Genomic DNA, 18,456 nt, shown 5'->3' with positions numbered 1-18,456 from the left:
TTGTTGCTATATAGCCTGAAAGCTGCCATGACACCACCTCGAATCTGCCTATCTATTCAGCTGAGAGGCATCCCGGCACACCACCCATCTCGGTTCTCAACATGATCCCACTTCAACATGTTTATCTAACGGCACTTGCGATGAGATCTCGAGATTGCCGATGCAGAACAATTAATGTCTAATCCTCTGAACCGAAGCCGCGGGACGTCATGTTTCGTCGCTGTCTGCTAACGGTTTGACGATGGCTTCACAGTGCTTCACGTGTTTAGCCGAGTAGCATTGAAGCAACCTCAGCCCTTGGCAAAGGTTATAAGCCAAGTTTTAAGTCATAGGGCTGTGCCGAAGCGCCTGCAACGGCGAGACTGGAAACTAGTTGCGGGCATGACACAAGTTTCGTTCCGAACTGCTCGCTAAAGAGTTTCTCAGCAAAACTTGATGGTCGTTTTGCTTCGAAAAATTCTCATCAGTGTTCCGTCTAGGCCATTGACACAGCAGCCGTCGTGGTCGTTACCGGAAGGTCGACGTTCCTGTTGCAAGACTGTTTCACCGTCTTACGCCACGTCTGCCACGGCGACTTTTTCGCCTCGACTGGCGCCTCACATGAACATGCTAATCACTCATCGCTCGTCTCAAGATTGAAAGAGAAGAAGAAAGAATCAACAGCGTCAAAACTGACTCGACCCGTCTTTCTCATCTTGGGCGCTAGACGGACATTCGGCACGACATGGATCGCCACTGGCCGTGTTTCAAGATGCGGGCGACATGGGAATCGCGAACCGCGCGCGCTGGGATTTTTCAAAGAATCCTATGACCGACGATAGATACCAATGCTCAAGAAAAACATCCAACAATTCAAGAAAATGAAGCCATCGCCAACTCGCAGTGGACTGATTGCCAACAGGGACGCTCAAGATTGTGCACCAATTAGACACAAAACTCCCAGGGCTGGTGGTCAGGCGGAATCCGGCCGGCCGTTAGTGGGCGAGGCGCCATGTGGAACAGGGGTTGAGCCCTGGAAGATACCCCTGGCCCAGGGCGACGGGTGCCCCTAGCGCTCCCTGACAGCCCAAGCGACCCCTGTGGCTGCCTGGACTGGATGGAGGCCGAACTGGTGGCCTCCCTCCCGTCCATGCATTGCATTGTGATGATGCTGTGCAGAATCAGCGCCTAGATTGTGCTCTTTTCTTTTGATACTGGTGATGGTACTCAAATATATTTGGTCAACACTTGAATATGCATACTCCAAGAGGTCACTCAGCTCAGCCTGCCACAACTCCTCCACTCAACCAGCTCGCCCAGCTCCCTCGCATGGCCAACCTGAAACACCACCATCCACCACAACCACCAAACCGAACCCCGGAGAGCCATCACGCTTGCCCAAGTGGAGGAGGATACCCACTAGCCCGGTAGACTAACCGTCGCCACCAACCGATCTGACACAGCCACTAGGTTGCCTTCAGGTTGTTGTGTGACTTGCAGCCCATGATGCGACGGCAAGCGATACGCCTCAGGAAGAAAGGCCGAGACACAGAGATTTGTTTGAGTGCCGACATCGAGTTGAATTCTTCTGTCTTGTGCTGTATCGCAAGGTCAAGAGGCCATCATGATGTCAGTATGGGTTCCCTTTAAGCGCCCACAGCGATCTTCAACTCATCTCAGCCAACCACATAACATCAACTGCTCAACTCGACGCTCTCGAAGATCACATGCAGGTCCAGGCTCCTCCCCCCCAAAAACCAGACACTCCAAGAAACCCTTTCCGTCTTTCCCGAACTCAAGAAACCCCTGCATCAACATCGACCCGTCCCTGTCACACCGTCAGTCGATCCAACCATGGTAAACTTCTCTTCCGGTTTGGCTTGAGAATTCGACCCCTGGCTACTGCTGTGACAAGCCCCCCCGGGCCCCATTGCCCTTTTCATCCCCAGACGCCGCTCCCCTCTGCCTCTCTACCAGCCCAGAAAGAGAAGTGTGTAATCTCGTATATGGTCTTGGTCTCCGACTTACATTTATCATAGTCCGTCCGTCTTGGTCTGGTACGATTTCCACCGTTTGGCGAGCGGCGTATTGCATGGGCTGGTCCCTCTTTTTTCTTCTTCTCTCTCGCTTCTTCCGCTGCCCCCCTTGTCCTTAACTTTTACTCTTTCTTGCCACGATCTGCCCTCAGTGTTGATCTTCAATCTTTAATTCTCTTCTTCCCCTCCTTCGGGTCATTTTTTACCACCTTAATCCTCGTTGGTCGTGGACCTGCTTGGCGACCTTTTTTATCCGAACACATTCGCTATATCCGAGATACCCAATACCCACCTCAAAAGTCTGGTACAACTACTCAAAAGCCCATCATCTTTTAAGAGATAGCTTCAATTCTCGCCGCCGGACGGAATTAAATTGTCAGATTAATTGGAACTGGATTTGGATTTGCCGAAAAAAAAAAAAAAAAAAGAGCGCTCATCGACGTTACGACACTTATCACGAAACTCACTCACCAACGATTTGACTCACAACTACCACGTATTGAAGGAGACGAAACCGGATTGACTGGAGAATTCTTAGCAAAAGAAAGAGTAGGAAACTATGGCTTCGGCCCTGTCACTTCGCCTCACGGCAACCGCTCTCCTCGCCCTCTCCGCCTCGGCATCATCTCTTGTTGGCGACATCGTTCTACGCAGTGCCGACGATGTTCTCAACCGCCCCTACATCTCCCTCCTCACAAGCACCCTCGCTGGCCGCGATGAAAACTCGACTCTCGATCAGCTCCCCGCGCCAAACGTGGCCCTCGCCAAGGATGGATCCCTCAACCTGACTGCCTGGAACGCCGACACAAACAAGGCATGCCGTGAAGTCCTCGGCGGCCTGCACCAGAGCACAAATCCCTCCGGCGCGTGCGTGTGCTACAACCTGCCCTCACTGGATATGAAGACGGGAGTTTTCGAGGCCGATCTACGACTGTTCAAGGTTTCCGAGGCGAGAGGTGGTTTCGCATCAGTCGCCCCCGAGGATGTTCAGGTTGGAGTGACGTTTGACGGCGCAACCGTCATGCCTATTGACCCGAGGGACATGAACGGCACGGGAATGGTTGGACAGGTTGCGAGCATGACAAAGAGAGAAGCTGGTCCAGAGCTTATGCAAACTTACATGTTTGTTGGAAGAATCGACCCAGACAAGATGAGGGACAACATGACTATGTAAGACTCAACCTCCACCTCACTTTACACATACAGGCACTAACATATCTAGGGCCGACCTCGAGTACATCATCATGCCAACCCTCACTCTCACCGCAAAGAACAGCACCGGCGGCACCATCCGCACAAACGTCTCCATCAACGAGGCCGCCTTCCTCACAGGCGTCTTCTCCCAGGACGTCGTCATGTCCGACTTTGCGCGGGCCCAGGCCGCCGTCGACGAGCAGGTCGCCGGCCTCAAGAACGGCACCGTCGCCTTTGTCCTCCCCGGTGTCCAGCTCATGGTCTTCCCCATCGGCCTCATCATCACGAGCATCTGGCTCGTCATCTTTCTCGCCGCCGTCGGCTTCGGCACGTACGAACGCTTCAACTATGCAGAGATGTACAAGCGGAGACAGGCCGTCTCCGTGCCGAGGGGGCCGACAATATAATGCGCCAAAGACTAGGGGGGAGCTGAGAGGGAGGACCGCTAGACGGTCATTATTAAAGCGAGTTGTCTTTTGTCGAGATGCATAGCGGTTGTCTGTTTTACTACTACCTACTATTACTCTTTTTTTTACCATCTTCAACCTATTCTCTAGTCTACGCCGATTTATTATGGCACTCTTTGTTCCTAGTTGATATCCGACCTGACCAGGTCCGTAAATTCATCTTCTTCACTACCTACATCCCTAGCTACTTTACTAGACAAATCCCATAGAATCAATTGATAAGCCAAACCTGAATGGACATGTAACCGCTGGTTTCATCCCGACCTTCTATTACAATGCCGTGGCATGATTGTCTCATACATGAAACAACATATGGTGTTGCAACCCCAACCCACGACCCATGCAACGCGACATCGTCCCAACTGGCGCATGAATAAGAGGATTCTGGTATCATAAGCTAATATAGTCTGCAAAGGAATATCACCGTCAAAAACTGCCGGGCAACAAAAAACCCCAACCCTGTAAGGACCGTCCAGCTTCATGCAACAAGGTATCGATCGCCAAGCATGGTCAACGCCGATTCCTTCCAACTCCTCCCAAAAGTGCAAATACATGGCAACGCCGATAGTGAATGAGTCCCTCTAATCTATGCAATCACCTTCTTTCTCTCCACATCTCTCAATCGACCCTTGGCCCAGAGAAAGCACTCTGTAAACACCATATACCAACCCGTCACCATCCAGAACGAGAGGATGATACCCAGGCCACCCATGAGTCGCGCGTCAACTATTCCTCGTGTGACCGTGTCACGCATGGCATCATTCATCATGAGCCAGCCGTAGATTGGGATGAGCTGCTCAGTCGGTGCGCTGAAGGTGGATAGTTGACGGCTGAGTGGCCTAGCTCGCTCGCGTTTCCATTCTGAGATGGTATCGCACATACGCCATGCGACCTTGTTGTTGATCTTCTCCCATGTAGCTTCGCAGGCATAAGTCCTCGCAGCCTGTCCCATCTGCGAACGTAGGGCATGGCCTCTGCCGAGCTTCATGGCCTTGGTGACGAAACCGTCGAGATCATCCGACGGGATGAGGAAGCCATTGTCTCCGTGTTGAACAATATCCGAAGGACCACCTTCGTCCCGGGCAATGACTGGGACGCCACTAGCCATAGACTCCAACACGACGAGCCCAAAGGTTTCTGTCACCGAGCAGTGCAGAAAGACGTCACCGCTGGCATAGGCAGTTGCCAGGTCTTCGCCGACCTTAAAACCTGCAAAGATGACCTTGCCCTTTTCCCTCAAGGGATCAAACAGCTCTTGCACCTCTTTCTCCACGTCAGGGTTTCGGTTGCCGCCCACGATGTATAGCTTAAAGTCCAACCCTCTGGCGTCGAGCTCCTTGGCTGCCTTGGCCAGAAAGTCAAAGCCCTTCTCGCCAGCGATACGAGAGACCGTCACAAAGATGATCTCGCCGTTCGGTGCCAGTTGTCGGCGCAGCTCTTCGCTCCTCATTTTGGGGTTGAACAGCTCGGTGTTGACGCCGCGTGTCAGAACCTCGAGTTTGTCTTCCTGAACCTTTTGCTTCACCAGATATCGCTTCACGAAGCTCGAAGGGTAAAAGATGGTCTTGACCGAGGGGTGTCGGAACAGGTAGCTCTGGACGGCGGCAAACGCGAAAACAGCAACATGGCTGAGCGGCGCAGGAAATAGGATGGAGCAGTATCCAGCAAGGTCGGTCTGGAAGTTGCAAATGACGGGGATCTGCTTCTCCTTGGGTTGTTGTCTCAGCTGCAGCATCACCTGGAAGCCCAGACTGGCCGGACTCGCCAGGTAGATCAGATCGGGAGGGGAGTCGTCTCCAAACGTTCTGGTGAAGAGTGTCGAGTTGCGCACAGGGTAGACGATAGAAAGCTCCGGGTTGAAAGGAAGAGGGTACCCAGTAACCCGCACTTCAGGCTGCTTGTCTGCAGGAGACATGGATGGTGACGGGGGTGGCGTGAAGGTGTTGTGCTGTGTATGGTTATGAGGCGCAACCACTGCAACTTGAGCGCCATGAGCTCGTAGATGATTTACGAGCATCAGAGTGGTGCGACTGACGCCGTTGACCGGACCGAACGACTCGGTGCAGAGAAGAATGCGCTTCCCTTTGAGCGCATCCGGGAACTTGGAGAGGTCATGGCTGGGGTAGCGCGACTGCGACAGAGGCGCTTTGGCGAGCATGATGTCGATTTTCAGCAGCAAATGCTTATCGATGAAAAGCTTTGTTGTCAAGCATAGTCTCGGGCGATCGAAAGAGGCGGGAAGCCTCTCTTTTCTCTGTCACGAAGTTATGGTCACACTCAGACTTGAAAGAAATGCCTCCCACGTGGATGGAGGCAAGGGCACAAGAATGGACAATATGCATCGCTGCAGGCACATGAGGCGCTATATTCTCGATCAATACGGCTGCAATAGGCGTCAGAGTCAACACCACGAGGAGAGCCTGCACGACGCAGTTCGTCGATCCTTCAGGGTACCGGCTGGTGGGGGAGGGGCAAATGGAGGGGTAGATCTTGATCCAATCGTCCATGGTTGAAGTCAAAGGCTATAGCGGTGTATTGCATGGATTGCTTTGTCTGGTTGCGCCTTTGGCTGTAGAAGAAGCATCTAGTCGGCTGGACGGCTTGAGGGAACTCGACAAGTTGACAGCAGAATCGCCATGAATGCCCAGCATCAATGACGATGGATGGTTGCTTGGCCATCTAAACTATCATTCTGAAATCACTTGATCTCGAATTCTCTCAAGCATGCCGTCCTTGGTGCCGTTTCTGTCACAGCCGCCTCAGCCTGACGATTTGCGACGTCCTCTCAGAAGCCAGTTGCCTGCTCGACCGACGCAGGCTATTCGCTCACCTCCGTAGCTTCGGCAAACCCTTGTCCGGGGCGCGTGTGACGGACGAATCAGATGCGCCCTCAATATCACATTGTCCCAACACGCCCAATCGCCCGTTGTCGCGCAAATGCGAATGGGCATGGGAATCGCAACCCCCGTGGCCGAGCCAGTCTGGGCCATTGGCGGTCCAGGTCGAGCTTGTATCGGATAAGGACCGATGCCGTGCCTTTGCGATCGCGACTCGTGACTGAATCAATATTTTCCCTCGAGGGCAGACTTGTTAGTGATGAAGGCTGGCTTTTGCAAGACATCGGGAAGAGACGGAGCGCCGTCTCTTTTCCTCGCTAGTCAGCAAGGGGCTGGAGGCGGGATCTATCGGTGCAAGTGGTGGCGCCATCATCGAGCCGGACGAGTCTTTAGGCAAAAACCCATCCTCAAAAGCAAAGCCCCGGCCTGTTGGGTTGGTTTGAGGAACTACCGACAGCAAGAAGATGAGACAGGTGGAAAAATGCAGAGGAGCGGTGTCAGCGGCACGTGAGGACATCACGTGCCTCCCTTACATCCTCTGCTGCGCACTTTGCACGAACTGTAGGATCAGAATGAGACTAATCCTTGATGAATCCTAGTTAGCAATGTCTCAACTAATCCTACTGAGTCTTTTTATTCCATTAATGCCGATATATCTGCAACGCCACAAATGACAGGGCTGGTGGAATGGAGCTGTGATTGACCAGGGAGAGTGAGACTGCGAAATGCCCACGGCTCACCGTACCTTGTTCCATCCTCATTGCACTCTCACCTTACCAACAACCTAGGCGACGTGTATGCCATTCATCGGTGGGGAGATAGCTCGGCATCACAATTCGAGCAGTTGGTTATAGAGAACCACCTGCCAAGCGAAAGTCGGACGGCCTTGATGGGGCCGGCCGGCCGGCCAGTCAGGTGGGCTCGAACGATGGGATGGATTGACGGACCGATCGATAAAACCACGTTCAAACGTGAGAAAGAGGAAAAGGTCTCCTGCTTCAACTCGGGCTGGAGCCTCCGCTGCTGTCTCCATCTTCGTCCCGTCTTGGCTTGCCGGGACCCCATCAGCCTTCTTTTTTTTTCTGCCATGGGAAATCATGACGCATGAGGTCCCTGGCATCATGACACCCAGGGACAGCAATCAAACAGCTAGGGGAGGGGCGAGTTTAATTGGTCGCAGGGGTGCGCCTTTGATTAGGTAGCTTGGCTGAAGACCAGGGGGGCATTGTGCCTATCGCCAGATGGATAGTGGTGGCATCCGCTGCAGCGTCCAGCGAGTGGAGGTTCAGGCAAAGCAAAGCAGCTTGGAAGTACCGGAGAGAACGCGTTACTTTGATCAACCGACATGAACCTAAGCGCGCAAGTTCGGATAGGTCAATTCCTGACATCCAGGGATATGGCCCTTGACAAGTATTCCAACCAGGACATAGGTCACGTCTTGTTCCAGCATCTCTTCCATGCCTGGTCAGTTAGTCATGATATCAATTCAAGCCTAGCAAGGGGCCACGCATTCAATCAACATCTTCGATTTGCGCGGGAGCTAGCGGGCTGGTATCAAAATGCCACTAACTCTCAAAACAGCGAGTCTGATAAAGTGGCTCATTTCCAGGCTGGGCTCTTGTTTATTCTCGCAGGGAAAAGGGTTACAAAAGAGGCAGGCCGGGTAATTGCGACTTGACAGGTCAAACACGAACTGATGATTGCTGGGCAATTAATTCGTATCCTAGCTTTGCCGATCGTGATGGGATGGCTGGTGCTGACAATGGAAGGGAAGGGAAGGGCATGAAACTGAGGTTGTCGAGCCTCAGGTAACATGCCATCAGAGAACCAACAACCGACACGAGACAGACTCGATCTCAGCCCCCGATAGTTCAGGGGCTTGGGAAAAGAATCGAGAATCGGCCGAGGGCTGTCATCAGCCGTGTGGCTTGAATGCGGTCTCTCTGTCAATCTCAGTCAGCACTTGGAAACAAAGGGTACGTGTTCCGCGAATGTACGGAGCCGGCCGAGTAAGCAATCATCAATTCCGTCGCCGACGAACAACGAACCATGTAGACACGGCACAGTGCTTCTTTCACGTTCGGCTAGGCTCCGCAAGGGAATGACGGACATGGCAGAGGGGTGGTACCCCTGGCTGGCCCCAGCCGCGGGCATGGTCTCCCTGACGAGGCGCTATGCTCCATCGGCCCAACCGGCATCGGGTTAATAGGGACGAATCGACGTTATTGCCTCTCGTTCCTTTGGGAATTTGCCGCCGACGCTGCTAATTAAATTATCGCGGCGCTCCTCGGGAGGGCGTTTGATAGTCGAGGCGCCGCGTCAACATGGGGAGGCTATCGACTGTGAGCTTGTCGCCTCCCTGGCGTGGCCGTTTGCCTCTGCTGCTGCTGTGAATAGAATCTCTCTCTGCCTCTCACCGTCTTGTTGCTGTCGCCTCACCATCACCTTTGCCATGGCCTGCCACGCCTTGGCCGGGGTTGCGGCTACGTAATCAAGGTCGACTGTCGTTGTCAACCAACAACCCCTGTCTGTCAAGTTGGTGAGAATATCTCGGCAACCTCGTCAACTTGCGCATCACACCTCATACACATCCGATCATATCAGCCTCACAGGAATGAAAAAAGAGACGACAATTGTCAGGAGATGCACGGAGGGTGCATTCCGTCAGAGTCTGCACCTCGTGTTTCTTTTTTCACGAGCCCGCCAAGTTCTAGGATCGACTGTCGGTCAGCTCCTATTTGGCTTGACCACACGTTGTGAGGTTGATTCTAATCGACTTGTCGATACCGAATTGTCGTCACCAGAAGCAGCCTGGCCTGGCCTTGCTTGCATCTAATCAACTGGCTCCGGCGCAGTATCCGCCCGTGCACCCATGAGTTTTCCGCCATGGGTTGGATCGCATCGCTCCCGCAAGAGCCAGCCTGGTCTTTTTCCCCATCAGATGTTTGGCGAACGATCCAGTCTTGGTGATATGAGCGACAGTGCATCATACAGTGCGCAAAGTTCTTTAGCGCGGTGGACCCCCTACCCGTTCTCTACAAGGTCCTTGTCAGCAAGTACATGTAATGAATGCTATGGGTTATGAGGTCTTAATTAAAGCCCAGCATTCCATCAGATAGACAGAATTCTTATTTGAAATCGTTCTAGATTTGTTGCAAATTGAATACCCGGGACGAGCGTGCTCACGACACCATCTAGAAATGTCTGACCGCATACCCAGAAATATCTGCGAACGCGGTCAAGCCCTGCAGAAGGTAACCACTACGTAGTAAGGTTCACTGTGCTTATAAGCTTAGCGGCAAAAGGGCTCCATGTGGGGGTGGAATCCGCCCATTGGAGGTTTGGACGGGAGTGCTTGCGCAGCCCTGGAGCTGTACCGTGCGCCGGCACTGTATTATCGATTCCAGCTGTTTCCCAGTGGATCAAGTCTTGTTGAGCGGGTGAGAAGCCCGCCTCAAGTACCTCCCCCCGCAAGCTGCAGTGTGGCCAGTACCTGCATCCAGGGTACCTCCATCTGGCTGTAACCGGCCGCCCGTGCCCCTGGAATCCCTGAACATGGTGGGTGGCACCCCTGGATGACCTGCCCCTCCATCCTCCATGGATGGGATGGGATGGGATGGGAGAATCGACACATGCCGCCATCTTGGCGGGCAGAAACTAAAGGGAATACCTATCTCACCGCCTTAATTTCTCCTGGGTTGCGGTTCCCCAATGGCTGCGTGGCTTCAGCCCCTCCACCGGCCTCTTGTCTCCCTCAGTCCAAGTAGGCCCCCCTTTTTTCCCTTAGCTGCAACGTTGGGAATATCTTTTCTAGCCTCCCTTGCCGCTCGCAACAGACGTTCTGCCTCTGCTTCCTTTTAAATTCGTCCCCCCTCGCCCGTTTCTCTCCCAGCCTCACGTTCGCTTGACTCCCCAGTGTGTCGCTTCGTGGCCTTGTTTGCGACTGTCTATTATACAGCTTGCCCTCTGCGTCTTGCCTATAATTCCCGCCTCTACCGCCTTTAATCATCATGTCGGCTCTCGTTACCAATGGCTCTGTTGAGCCTACCAACGATGCTCAGGACGCCCCAATCGTGGTCCGCCGCATCTGCTGTGTTGGTGCTGGATATGTCGGTAAGTTGACATGGATTTCAAAATACCCCGCGGTGCTTCTGGGGAGTAGCTGGTCTCGAGGTTGCTGGGGTCGCGAGCAGGCGGTCAATGTCATGATCGCGAGCTTCACCGCAAGCGGGACAGCTCTCCAAAGCGCAATTCGACCAAAACACAGCTAACAAGACTCTCAGGTGGTCCCACTGCCGCTGTCGTCGCCTTCCAGAACCCCGACATCCAGGTCACCGTCGTTGACCGAGACACCACTCGCATTCGCCGCTGGAACTCCAAGCACCCTCCTATCTACGAGCCTGGTCTGCACGATATCGTCCGTATCGCCCGTGACGGTGGCCGTGCTACCTCCGTCTCCAACGAGCCTACCTCCGACAACGAGGGATCTGCTGCTGAGGATGGCGAGATCGCTGTTCCTGAGCGCAAGCCCAACCTGTTCTTCTCCACCGACATTGCCAAGCACATCGGCGAGGCCGACATTGTCCTCGTCGCCGTCAACACCCCCACCAAGTACCGTGGTGTCGGTGCCGGCAGCGCTACTGACATGACTGCTTTCGAGGCCGTTACCGGCGTCGTTGCTCAGTACGCTCGTGAGGGTGCCATCATTGTCGAGAAGAGCACTGTTCCCTGCCGAACTGCTCAGCTCGTCGCTGACACTGTAAGTTTCCGAGATTTCCAGACCAGCACAGCTGGGAAAGGGACAATGGAACAAGTAGCTAACAATAGTGATTCTAGCTCGCCATGCACCGACCTGGTGTCCACTTCGAGATTCTCTCCAACCCCGAGTTCTTGGCTGCCGGTACCGCCGTCAACGATCTTCTCTACCCTGACCGTATCCTGATCGGTTCTGCCCCTACTCCTTCCGGCAAGAAGGCCGCCGAGGCCCTTGTCAAGGTCTACAACGCTTGGATTCCCCGCGAGCGCATCCTGACCACCAACGTCTGGTCCTCTGAGCTTGCCAAGCTCGTTGCCAACTCTATGCTGGCCCAGCGTATTTCCAGCATCAACTCCATCTCTGCCGTGTGCGAGCAGACTGGTGCTGATGTCGATGAGGTTGCCCGCGCCGTCGGTGTCGACCCCCGTATCGGTAACAAGTTCCTGATGGCCGGTATCGGTTTCGGTGGCAGCTGCTTCAAGAAGGATGTTCTCAACCTGGTCTACCTTGCCGAGACTATGGGTCTCCCCGAGGTCGCCGAGTACTGGCGCCAGGTCGTCAAGATGAACGAGTACGCTCGTGACCGCTTCAGCAACCGTGTCATCAAGTGCCTCAACAACACCCTTGTTGGCAAGAAGGTCACCATCCTTGGCTTTGCCTTCAAGAAGAACACCTCTGATACTCGCGAGGCCCCCGCCCTCGAGATGATCAAGACCCTGCTCGAGGAGCGACCCCGCGAGATCGCCGTCTTCGACCCCTGCTGCAACCCTCTGGTCATCAAGCAGGAGATCAAGGACCTTCTCGGCCCCCTGGCTGAGGGCCAGAACATCTCTGTCCACGGCAACGCCTATGACGCCTGCGATGCTTCCACTGCAATCATCATCGCCACCGAGTTCGACGAGTTCCGCAACCAGCCTCCTCCCCCTCCTGCTCCCGTGTCTGCTCACCAGCCCAAGACCATCGGCCGCAAGCCCAACCCCAAGTCGGACCCCCGTCCTTTCGAGTCGGCCACCCCCAGCGCCAACGACCTGCTCGCTCTTCACAAGCACCTTGTCCAGCGTGCCGACGTTGAGTCGGCCGATCCCCTCGACCGCTTCAACATCGAGCCCAGCTGCGAGGACGACTGCCCCGACTGCATCCAGGAGCGCGAGAGCAAGGAGACTGGCTTCGCCACTGGCATGGGAAGCGCCGAGGAGTACAAGCCCAAGGAGCGCGTAGACTGGGTCCGCATCTCTCAGAACATGGCTAAGCCCCGCTGGGTCTTTGATGGCCGTGGTGTCATCGACTCGCGCGAGATGGTCAAGCTGGGCGTCCGCGTCGAGTCTGTCGGTCGCCAGCACCGATTCTAAGCGTCACGCCTGGGGCCTGACGAGGGGTTTGCAACGGCCGACATTTTAGATTTCTTGTGTGTATGAATGCGTCGACTGTTGGCAAAGATTATACCGTTTTAATAGCATGAAATGACTGACATTTGGACGTGGGCTGACGAGACACGCCGAGGAAGAAGATACGTCAACTGGATGACGGAAAGGACACGGGGGTGCGATTTACATGCACAGGCGTGATTTGGAGAAGAGGTTTTACGGGCATAGAATTAGATTTGAAGTTGAGATTAAAAAAATGCGAGAGCAACTTTTACGAAATGTTTTCTAAAGTGTGTCGCATTAGTCTATCATGTATGCCAGTTGAAAGGAGTATAGGCATCTGGAGTTGACGTCCAGCTCTTGTTTCTCTTACCCATCAAGAGCTCTTTACGCGGATAATTGATCGCCATAAGTCTCTCATTATAAGTAGTTTCCTCTCTTGTTTCTCGTCTTGTCCTGACTAAACTATTACTACCTTGTCAATGCCCTGAGACGACGCTTCTCCCAACCCTGTTTCAGACAGCGGCGAGCTGTCTCACCTTCAACAGAGTGTAACAGATTGTTACCGAGGCACCACCAAAACACTGGCCCCAGAAGCCTGTCACTCGCTAAAAGGGTTCTAGATTTCGTCTGCTTTCGAGCTCGCGCGCATGAAGGGTAGCATCCAAGTCTGCCGGGTTCTGTGCACAAGGAGGTCGCTGCAACTCCAACGGGGGCTATTGAGGTCATCGTCGCAGCTAATCCGGGAGACTCGGGGGGGTTAGCTGGGCGCGTTTCACCATGAAATGGATTCGTACTCGAGGTACGTTGTGGGCTTCTCCTTGAGGGATGACATCGAGGACGCTACCGTCGCGCAAGCACCTTTGTCCTTCCTCTTTCTCTGGCCAACGGGTGTCGCTTCGCTTCACAAACTGGTTTTCTTGGTGATATCACATTATCGCTAAGCGTTTCATTCATTAATCTTACTGCGTTAACAGAGGACGACTCTAGTTTCGTCCGTTGCATTGACGAATCTGACAGCCAACCGGTCCCTTGGATCTGCACTGTCAACCTCAAGAGTCACATCGCGGGTTCCTGCAGACGATCGAGGTTGGGGGAACAAAAAAAGCCACGCCGAGATTATCGCTAAGCGGATCCGAAGCAACGACTCGTCGAGATGAGGTTGTCGTGGGCTGGGCAGGCCGTCCTTTCTGGCCTGGTGGCCATTGTGACGGCCGACGTCTTGCCGCCCGACGACATACCTCTCATGTGCGTCACCATCTGCGGTCCAATCGTCGAGCTGACCTCGAAATGCGACGTTCATGGGCAGCGGCTCTTGAAGCGAACAACACCGTGGGTTCCAAAGCTGGCCGTGGAACCCCTGGAGGAGGAGGTTGTACAGGTTGAGCCACGGCAAGATGGCGAGGGGGTGGAAAAGAGGAGCTTTTCCATCATCAGGGCTGCGCCGACTTCGTTTCCCTTTGAGCTCACAGCGACGGCGCCTCTTGAAGAAGCCCAGCCTAGCACAAGCTCCATGTGGAGCGTCGAAACCGCAGCCGATCAAGTTGCTACACTATCGACCCGAACGTCGACCACGACCTCCTTTTCATCCTCGTCAAGATCTACAACAACCGTGTCTCTGCCCACAAGATCAGTGCTCCACGAGACGGTTGCAACGACAAGTAGCGCTGGGTGGAGCGGCGGCGAGCAAACAGGGCAGCTATACTCGCACAAGGACCCTGAGCAGGAGTGCGTGTGTAACAATAAGAGCTTTGACGTGGCCAAGATTGCAGCGCTGTGCCATGACTGCATCGTCGTGGATGGACACAAGCAAAACAGTGAGTGTTTATTTGAGTTGCTAATACGGTCAAGGGGCTGACATAAATTCTAGACATGGACATGATCATGAAGGCTTGCAACTTTACCGAGCTCTCTTACACCATCGACGATGACAGCGCTGCGGATAACATCCGCGTCGAGGCAACGAGGCCTACTGCCCTGGCCTCTACTGAAGCTCCTAGTACAAATACAGGAATTGGTGTTGAGCCTGCTGTCCAGCGTCGAGTTATGATCGTGGGTCTCCTCTTGAGTTTGGCTTTGGCAGTTTGAGTTTGTAAAAAGACGTGATTGAAAGACATCCACATGTGGTACATAACTATTTTATATGTTGTATAGCGTTTTGCGCATTTACTTATACCCTCCCTTATCTGGTAGATATTTCATTTTGGTAGTAAATTATCAGGCATTCTTATTTAGAGACTTCTCTTCTCAAAGCTGAGCTTTTTGAGGAAAAGTGCTGACTGAAACAAGCTGAATATACTTTCTCACCCACGCCTAAACTCCAACGTCAGAACATGCAGCTGCAATTGACAAGAAACTTCCGTCTAATTAAAAATAGATCAACTATAACAGCTGCAAAATACACGTGCTCTTATCAATCCACCAAGAGGGGAGACAAAAAGGGAGGACATTGGTTGGGGTTCAGGGTAGGTCACTTGCAGATCACCACCAGCCCTCTCAACCACAGAGACTAATTTTCCTTTTACAACACATACTCACATTCGATGATGCAGTCTAAGCCAACAAAATTGAATTTCTTTTCAGTTCTGGAATGGCGGAGTTTGCGAGGCGAAGTCAAAGTCCGTCCGTCTAGGCTACCTCCTCATGCAGGGTTCGGCGGAGCTGCGCCTTTAAGTCCGAAAATCCAGGGTCAGACGCTTTTTTCGCTCTCTGGCTGACGCCAGCCATCAGCGCCTCAGACAATGATTGGCGAATGCGATGGTGCTGACGGGGACGACGATGACGATCTAAGATTGTTGATAAAGAAAAGGAATGATATATATATATGTTGGCTGGGCTTCTTGAAGAAGAGAATTATCTCATCAGCCACACATTGTCAACAGTTTGCCTTCAATCGTCCCCCATTTGAATTCCCATCATCACTTCACAAGCACTTACACCACCACCACCATGCATGTCATCCTTACTGGTGCAACTGGCCTTGTTGGCTCTGGTGTCCTCGATGCCATGTTGAAAACTAAGGACATCACCAAAATCTCCATCCTCAGCCGTCGTCCCGTGCCAATGGCCACTGACTCCAAAGACCCACGCGTCAATGTCATCATTCACAACGACTTTGCCACGTACAAGCCTGAGGTCCTGCGCGAACTAGCTGGTGCTCGTGGCTGCGTCTGGGCACTGGGTATCAGCCAGAACAAGGTCACCAAGGAAGACTACGTTCGCATCACAAAGGACTACGCGCTCGAGGCCGCAAAGGCCTTTTCCACGCTGGCAGACGAGGGGGAGGAACCCTTCCGGTTCGTCTACGTGTCTGGCGAGGGAGCAACACAGTCCCCAGGTAGATTCTCGCCCATTTTCGCGCGGGTCAAGGGAGAGACAGAGACAGCGCTCGGGGAGATGTCGACCAAGATCTCGACGCTGCAGGCAGACTCTGTTCGACCGGCGTTTGTGGATGCGGCTGCGCATGAAGCCATCCAGAAGTACATCCCCGACCCTGGCGCCATGTACCGAGGCATGATCACCGTCCTTGGACCTCCCATGAGAGCTTTTTACAAGAGCGGTCACTCCCCCACACCAATCCTCGGAGATTTCCTGACGAAAATGGCCATGGGCAAGGTTGACGGCCAAATCGAGGGTCCTGGAGCGTTCCGACTAGGGGGTTCCTGGATTGTGGAGAACGTCGGCTTCAGGCGCGTGATGGGTCTGTGAGCGAGTCCGCGGGATGAGGGGAATGAGAAGAATCGGTTGAGAAAAGGCGGTGTTCAGCGACTGGAACGAGAAATGGCCGATATATAATAAGGGTCCGGAAGGCTAAGGGCCGTGTTGAGAAGGGCCGAGTTGACGAGGATGTGTCTCGGGCGTTTGTGGGTTATAGAGATAGCCGTCCGGCAGCGTGTAACAATAGTCTGCTCTTGGAGTCTTAATATTAATGAATCTCTTGAAAAATAAGGCTATCTGAAATTGTAATAGTAGTTAGAGCCAAAGGATGGCGTTTTGACTTCAGTTCCCATGAGAGAAGAGTTGTAAGTTGGTCCGCACTAGGATAACCTCAAGCAAGGGAAGAGATGATCTTCGGAAAGATCTTCAGGGTCTACGGATACGAGCGCGAAACTCGGAATCTGCCCTAGGACCTTAAACACGGCACAGGTGTTTGAAACCCACACAATCAACCTCGTGTGACCGGGGACCCTGAAGACTGAATTCCATGGGAGTGATCGGCGCCTTTGCGGGGTTCTGAGGACCCTTGAAGTGAAGTATGTGGCTTTGAGAACGAAATATCATTGCCACGGGAAAGAGAATCGCGACTTGGATGTGTTGAACAAGTGCGGTTGAAGGATCATGGTGATGGATAGATACTGGGGTTCACGGTTGGATTGGCACTGCGAGATCACGTGTAGTCACTAGCCAAGCATTCTGCTCCTCTCACTGTTCTCTCCAATCCACCAACACCAAACGTCCATACCTTCACTCCGCTTTTGGTTAATAATGCATTTCGCCATCGTATCGTCATGTATCTCCTCGCCCCTGATTGGACGCTTGGGGATATGCCAAGGGCGGCGGCACGTTGAGCATCTCCTGAAACTACCCCTCGACTGAACGATCCATTGCCATTTCCGAAACATCAGCTCGGAGATTTCGAAGCTTGTATTCAGAAAGGCTTGTGTCAGTATGAAGCCGTAGAATTGCCCGGGAGCATTCCGAACAAGTCTCCATGGACAAGTGCCTATGGTAGACCTCGTATTGGTGTCGACAGGACGAAGGGTCGCTCTCAGACATGGTAACTTGAGGCAACAACAAGAGCAACCGATTCTATGTCTCTCGTCGATACCTCAACATGTTGGAATTTGTAGCGGGACACGGGATGATCAGACAAGCCTAGACTATGGAAGGAGGGAAGTCAAGGTGAGCCGTGAGCCTCGTATTGATCAAGGATGGCTTGGCTTCTATAAGACCAGCTTCTGACCACGTCGACATAAACTCAACGATTCAACTAACCATTTACATCAGCAACGGGAATTCTTTTCTTTCTCCCTTTCTTACTCTCCTTTGCGGAAGCCTTCGGCAGATTCACTCTTTCTCTGCTGAGACCTTGCCTGCAACCATGGCCAGGCACGGCTCTTCTAAGGGGCTTCCTTGGGCTAAGCTGGTCGCCTTACACTCTTTTCTGGTGGCACAAGCCCTTGCTGATTATGTCACTGTTGAAGTGGCAGTTACGAGATATCACGATCTTGGAGATTGTATCGCCAAGTGTTCCACTGGATTCCCCCAACCCACGGCTCATGCCAACGTTGGAAACGACTCCCACGGCGGCTCTGGTCAGCAGCAATATCACGATGCCCATGGAGATTACAAGTACCAAGAACCCAATGGAAAACAAGGAAACCACGGAGGCCAGGATCATGGCGACGTTAGTAGCGGCAATGGAAACCATCAAGGCCACAGCAAACAGAAGAGTCAGGGCACACACGACAGTCAAAGTCATTACATTCAGGAAGGCTACCACGACAAGAATGTCACGACTATTCACGGCCACAACTACGTGATCCTCGATGTACCCACTTGCGATGAGGTTGGAGCCACCTCGACCAAGCATCCCGCCTGCGACTCTTGTTACGGAACCGTCTTTCGTTACCAGCCCACCAACGTCCCTTATGCCACAGTTACAAAAACCGAGGGAACAGGCCATCACGCAACCGTCTCGATCCAACACCCCAAGCCTGATTGCCACAAATGTGAGGGTACTGTCTATATCTGCGAGCCCACGGCGGTCCCATACGACCAAGCTATTACGGTTTCCCTCGATGGAGCCAGGCCTAACGATCC

General features: G+C 53.3%; 5 protein-coding genes across 5 annotated transcripts; 4 read left to right on the top strand and 1 right to left on the bottom strand.

Moving 5' to 3' along the window:
• Window positions 1-2,574: 2,574 nt before the first annotated feature.
• On the top strand, window positions 2,575-3,616 carry NCS57_00842400 (uncharacterized protein; the record flags this gene model as incomplete). Its single annotated transcript, XM_053058239.1, has 2 exons — window positions 2,575-3,185; window positions 3,238-3,616. The coding sequence occupies 2 exons, from the start codon at window positions 2,575-2,577 to the stop codon at window positions 3,614-3,616; spliced, it is 990 nt and encodes a 329-aa protein (XP_052912070.1).
• A 646-nt stretch (window positions 3,617-4,262) lies between these two features.
• On the bottom strand, window positions 4,263-5,834 carry NCS57_00842300 (uncharacterized protein; the record flags this gene model as incomplete). Its single annotated transcript, XM_053058238.1, has 1 exon — window positions 4,263-5,834. The coding sequence occupies one exon, from the start codon at window positions 5,832-5,834 to the stop codon at window positions 4,263-4,265; it is 1,572 nt and encodes a 523-aa protein (XP_052912069.1).
• A 4,689-nt stretch (window positions 5,835-10,523) lies between these two features.
• On the top strand, window positions 10,524-12,618 carry NCS57_00842200 (UDP-glucose 6-dehydrogenase; the record flags this gene model as incomplete). Its single annotated transcript, XM_053058237.1, has 3 exons — window positions 10,524-10,626; window positions 10,797-11,272; window positions 11,350-12,618. 3 exons carry the CDS (start codon window positions 10,524-10,526, stop codon window positions 12,616-12,618), a joined length of 1,848 nt encoding a protein of 615 aa, XP_052912068.1.
• Window positions 12,619-13,789: 1,171 nt separating this feature from the next.
• NCS57_00842100 (uncharacterized protein) lies at window positions 13,790-14,721 on the top strand (the record flags this gene model as incomplete). Its single annotated transcript, XM_053058236.1, has 2 exons — window positions 13,790-14,450; window positions 14,504-14,721. 2 exons carry the CDS (start codon window positions 13,790-13,792, stop codon window positions 14,719-14,721), a joined length of 879 nt encoding a protein of 292 aa, XP_052912067.1.
• Window positions 14,722-15,582: 861 nt separating this feature from the next.
• On the top strand, window positions 15,583-16,341 carry NCS57_00842000 (uncharacterized protein; the record flags this gene model as incomplete). The annotated part of the gene is made up of 1 exon (XM_053058235.1): window positions 15,583-16,341. One exon carries the CDS (start codon window positions 15,583-15,585, stop codon window positions 16,339-16,341), a length of 759 nt encoding a protein of 252 aa, XP_052912066.1.
• Window positions 16,342-18,456: the final 2,115 nt, after the last annotated feature.

This window comes from Fusarium keratoplasticum, chromosome 6 (assembly GCF_025433545.1).
Source record: "Fusarium keratoplasticum isolate Fu6.1 chromosome 6, whole genome shotgun sequence".
Lineage (NCBI taxonomy): Eukaryota > Fungi > Ascomycota > Sordariomycetes > Hypocreales > Nectriaceae > Fusarium > Fusarium keratoplasticum.
The sequence above is the reverse complement of the archived record's forward strand: the minus strand, read 5'-3'. Positions and strand labels throughout refer to the sequence as shown.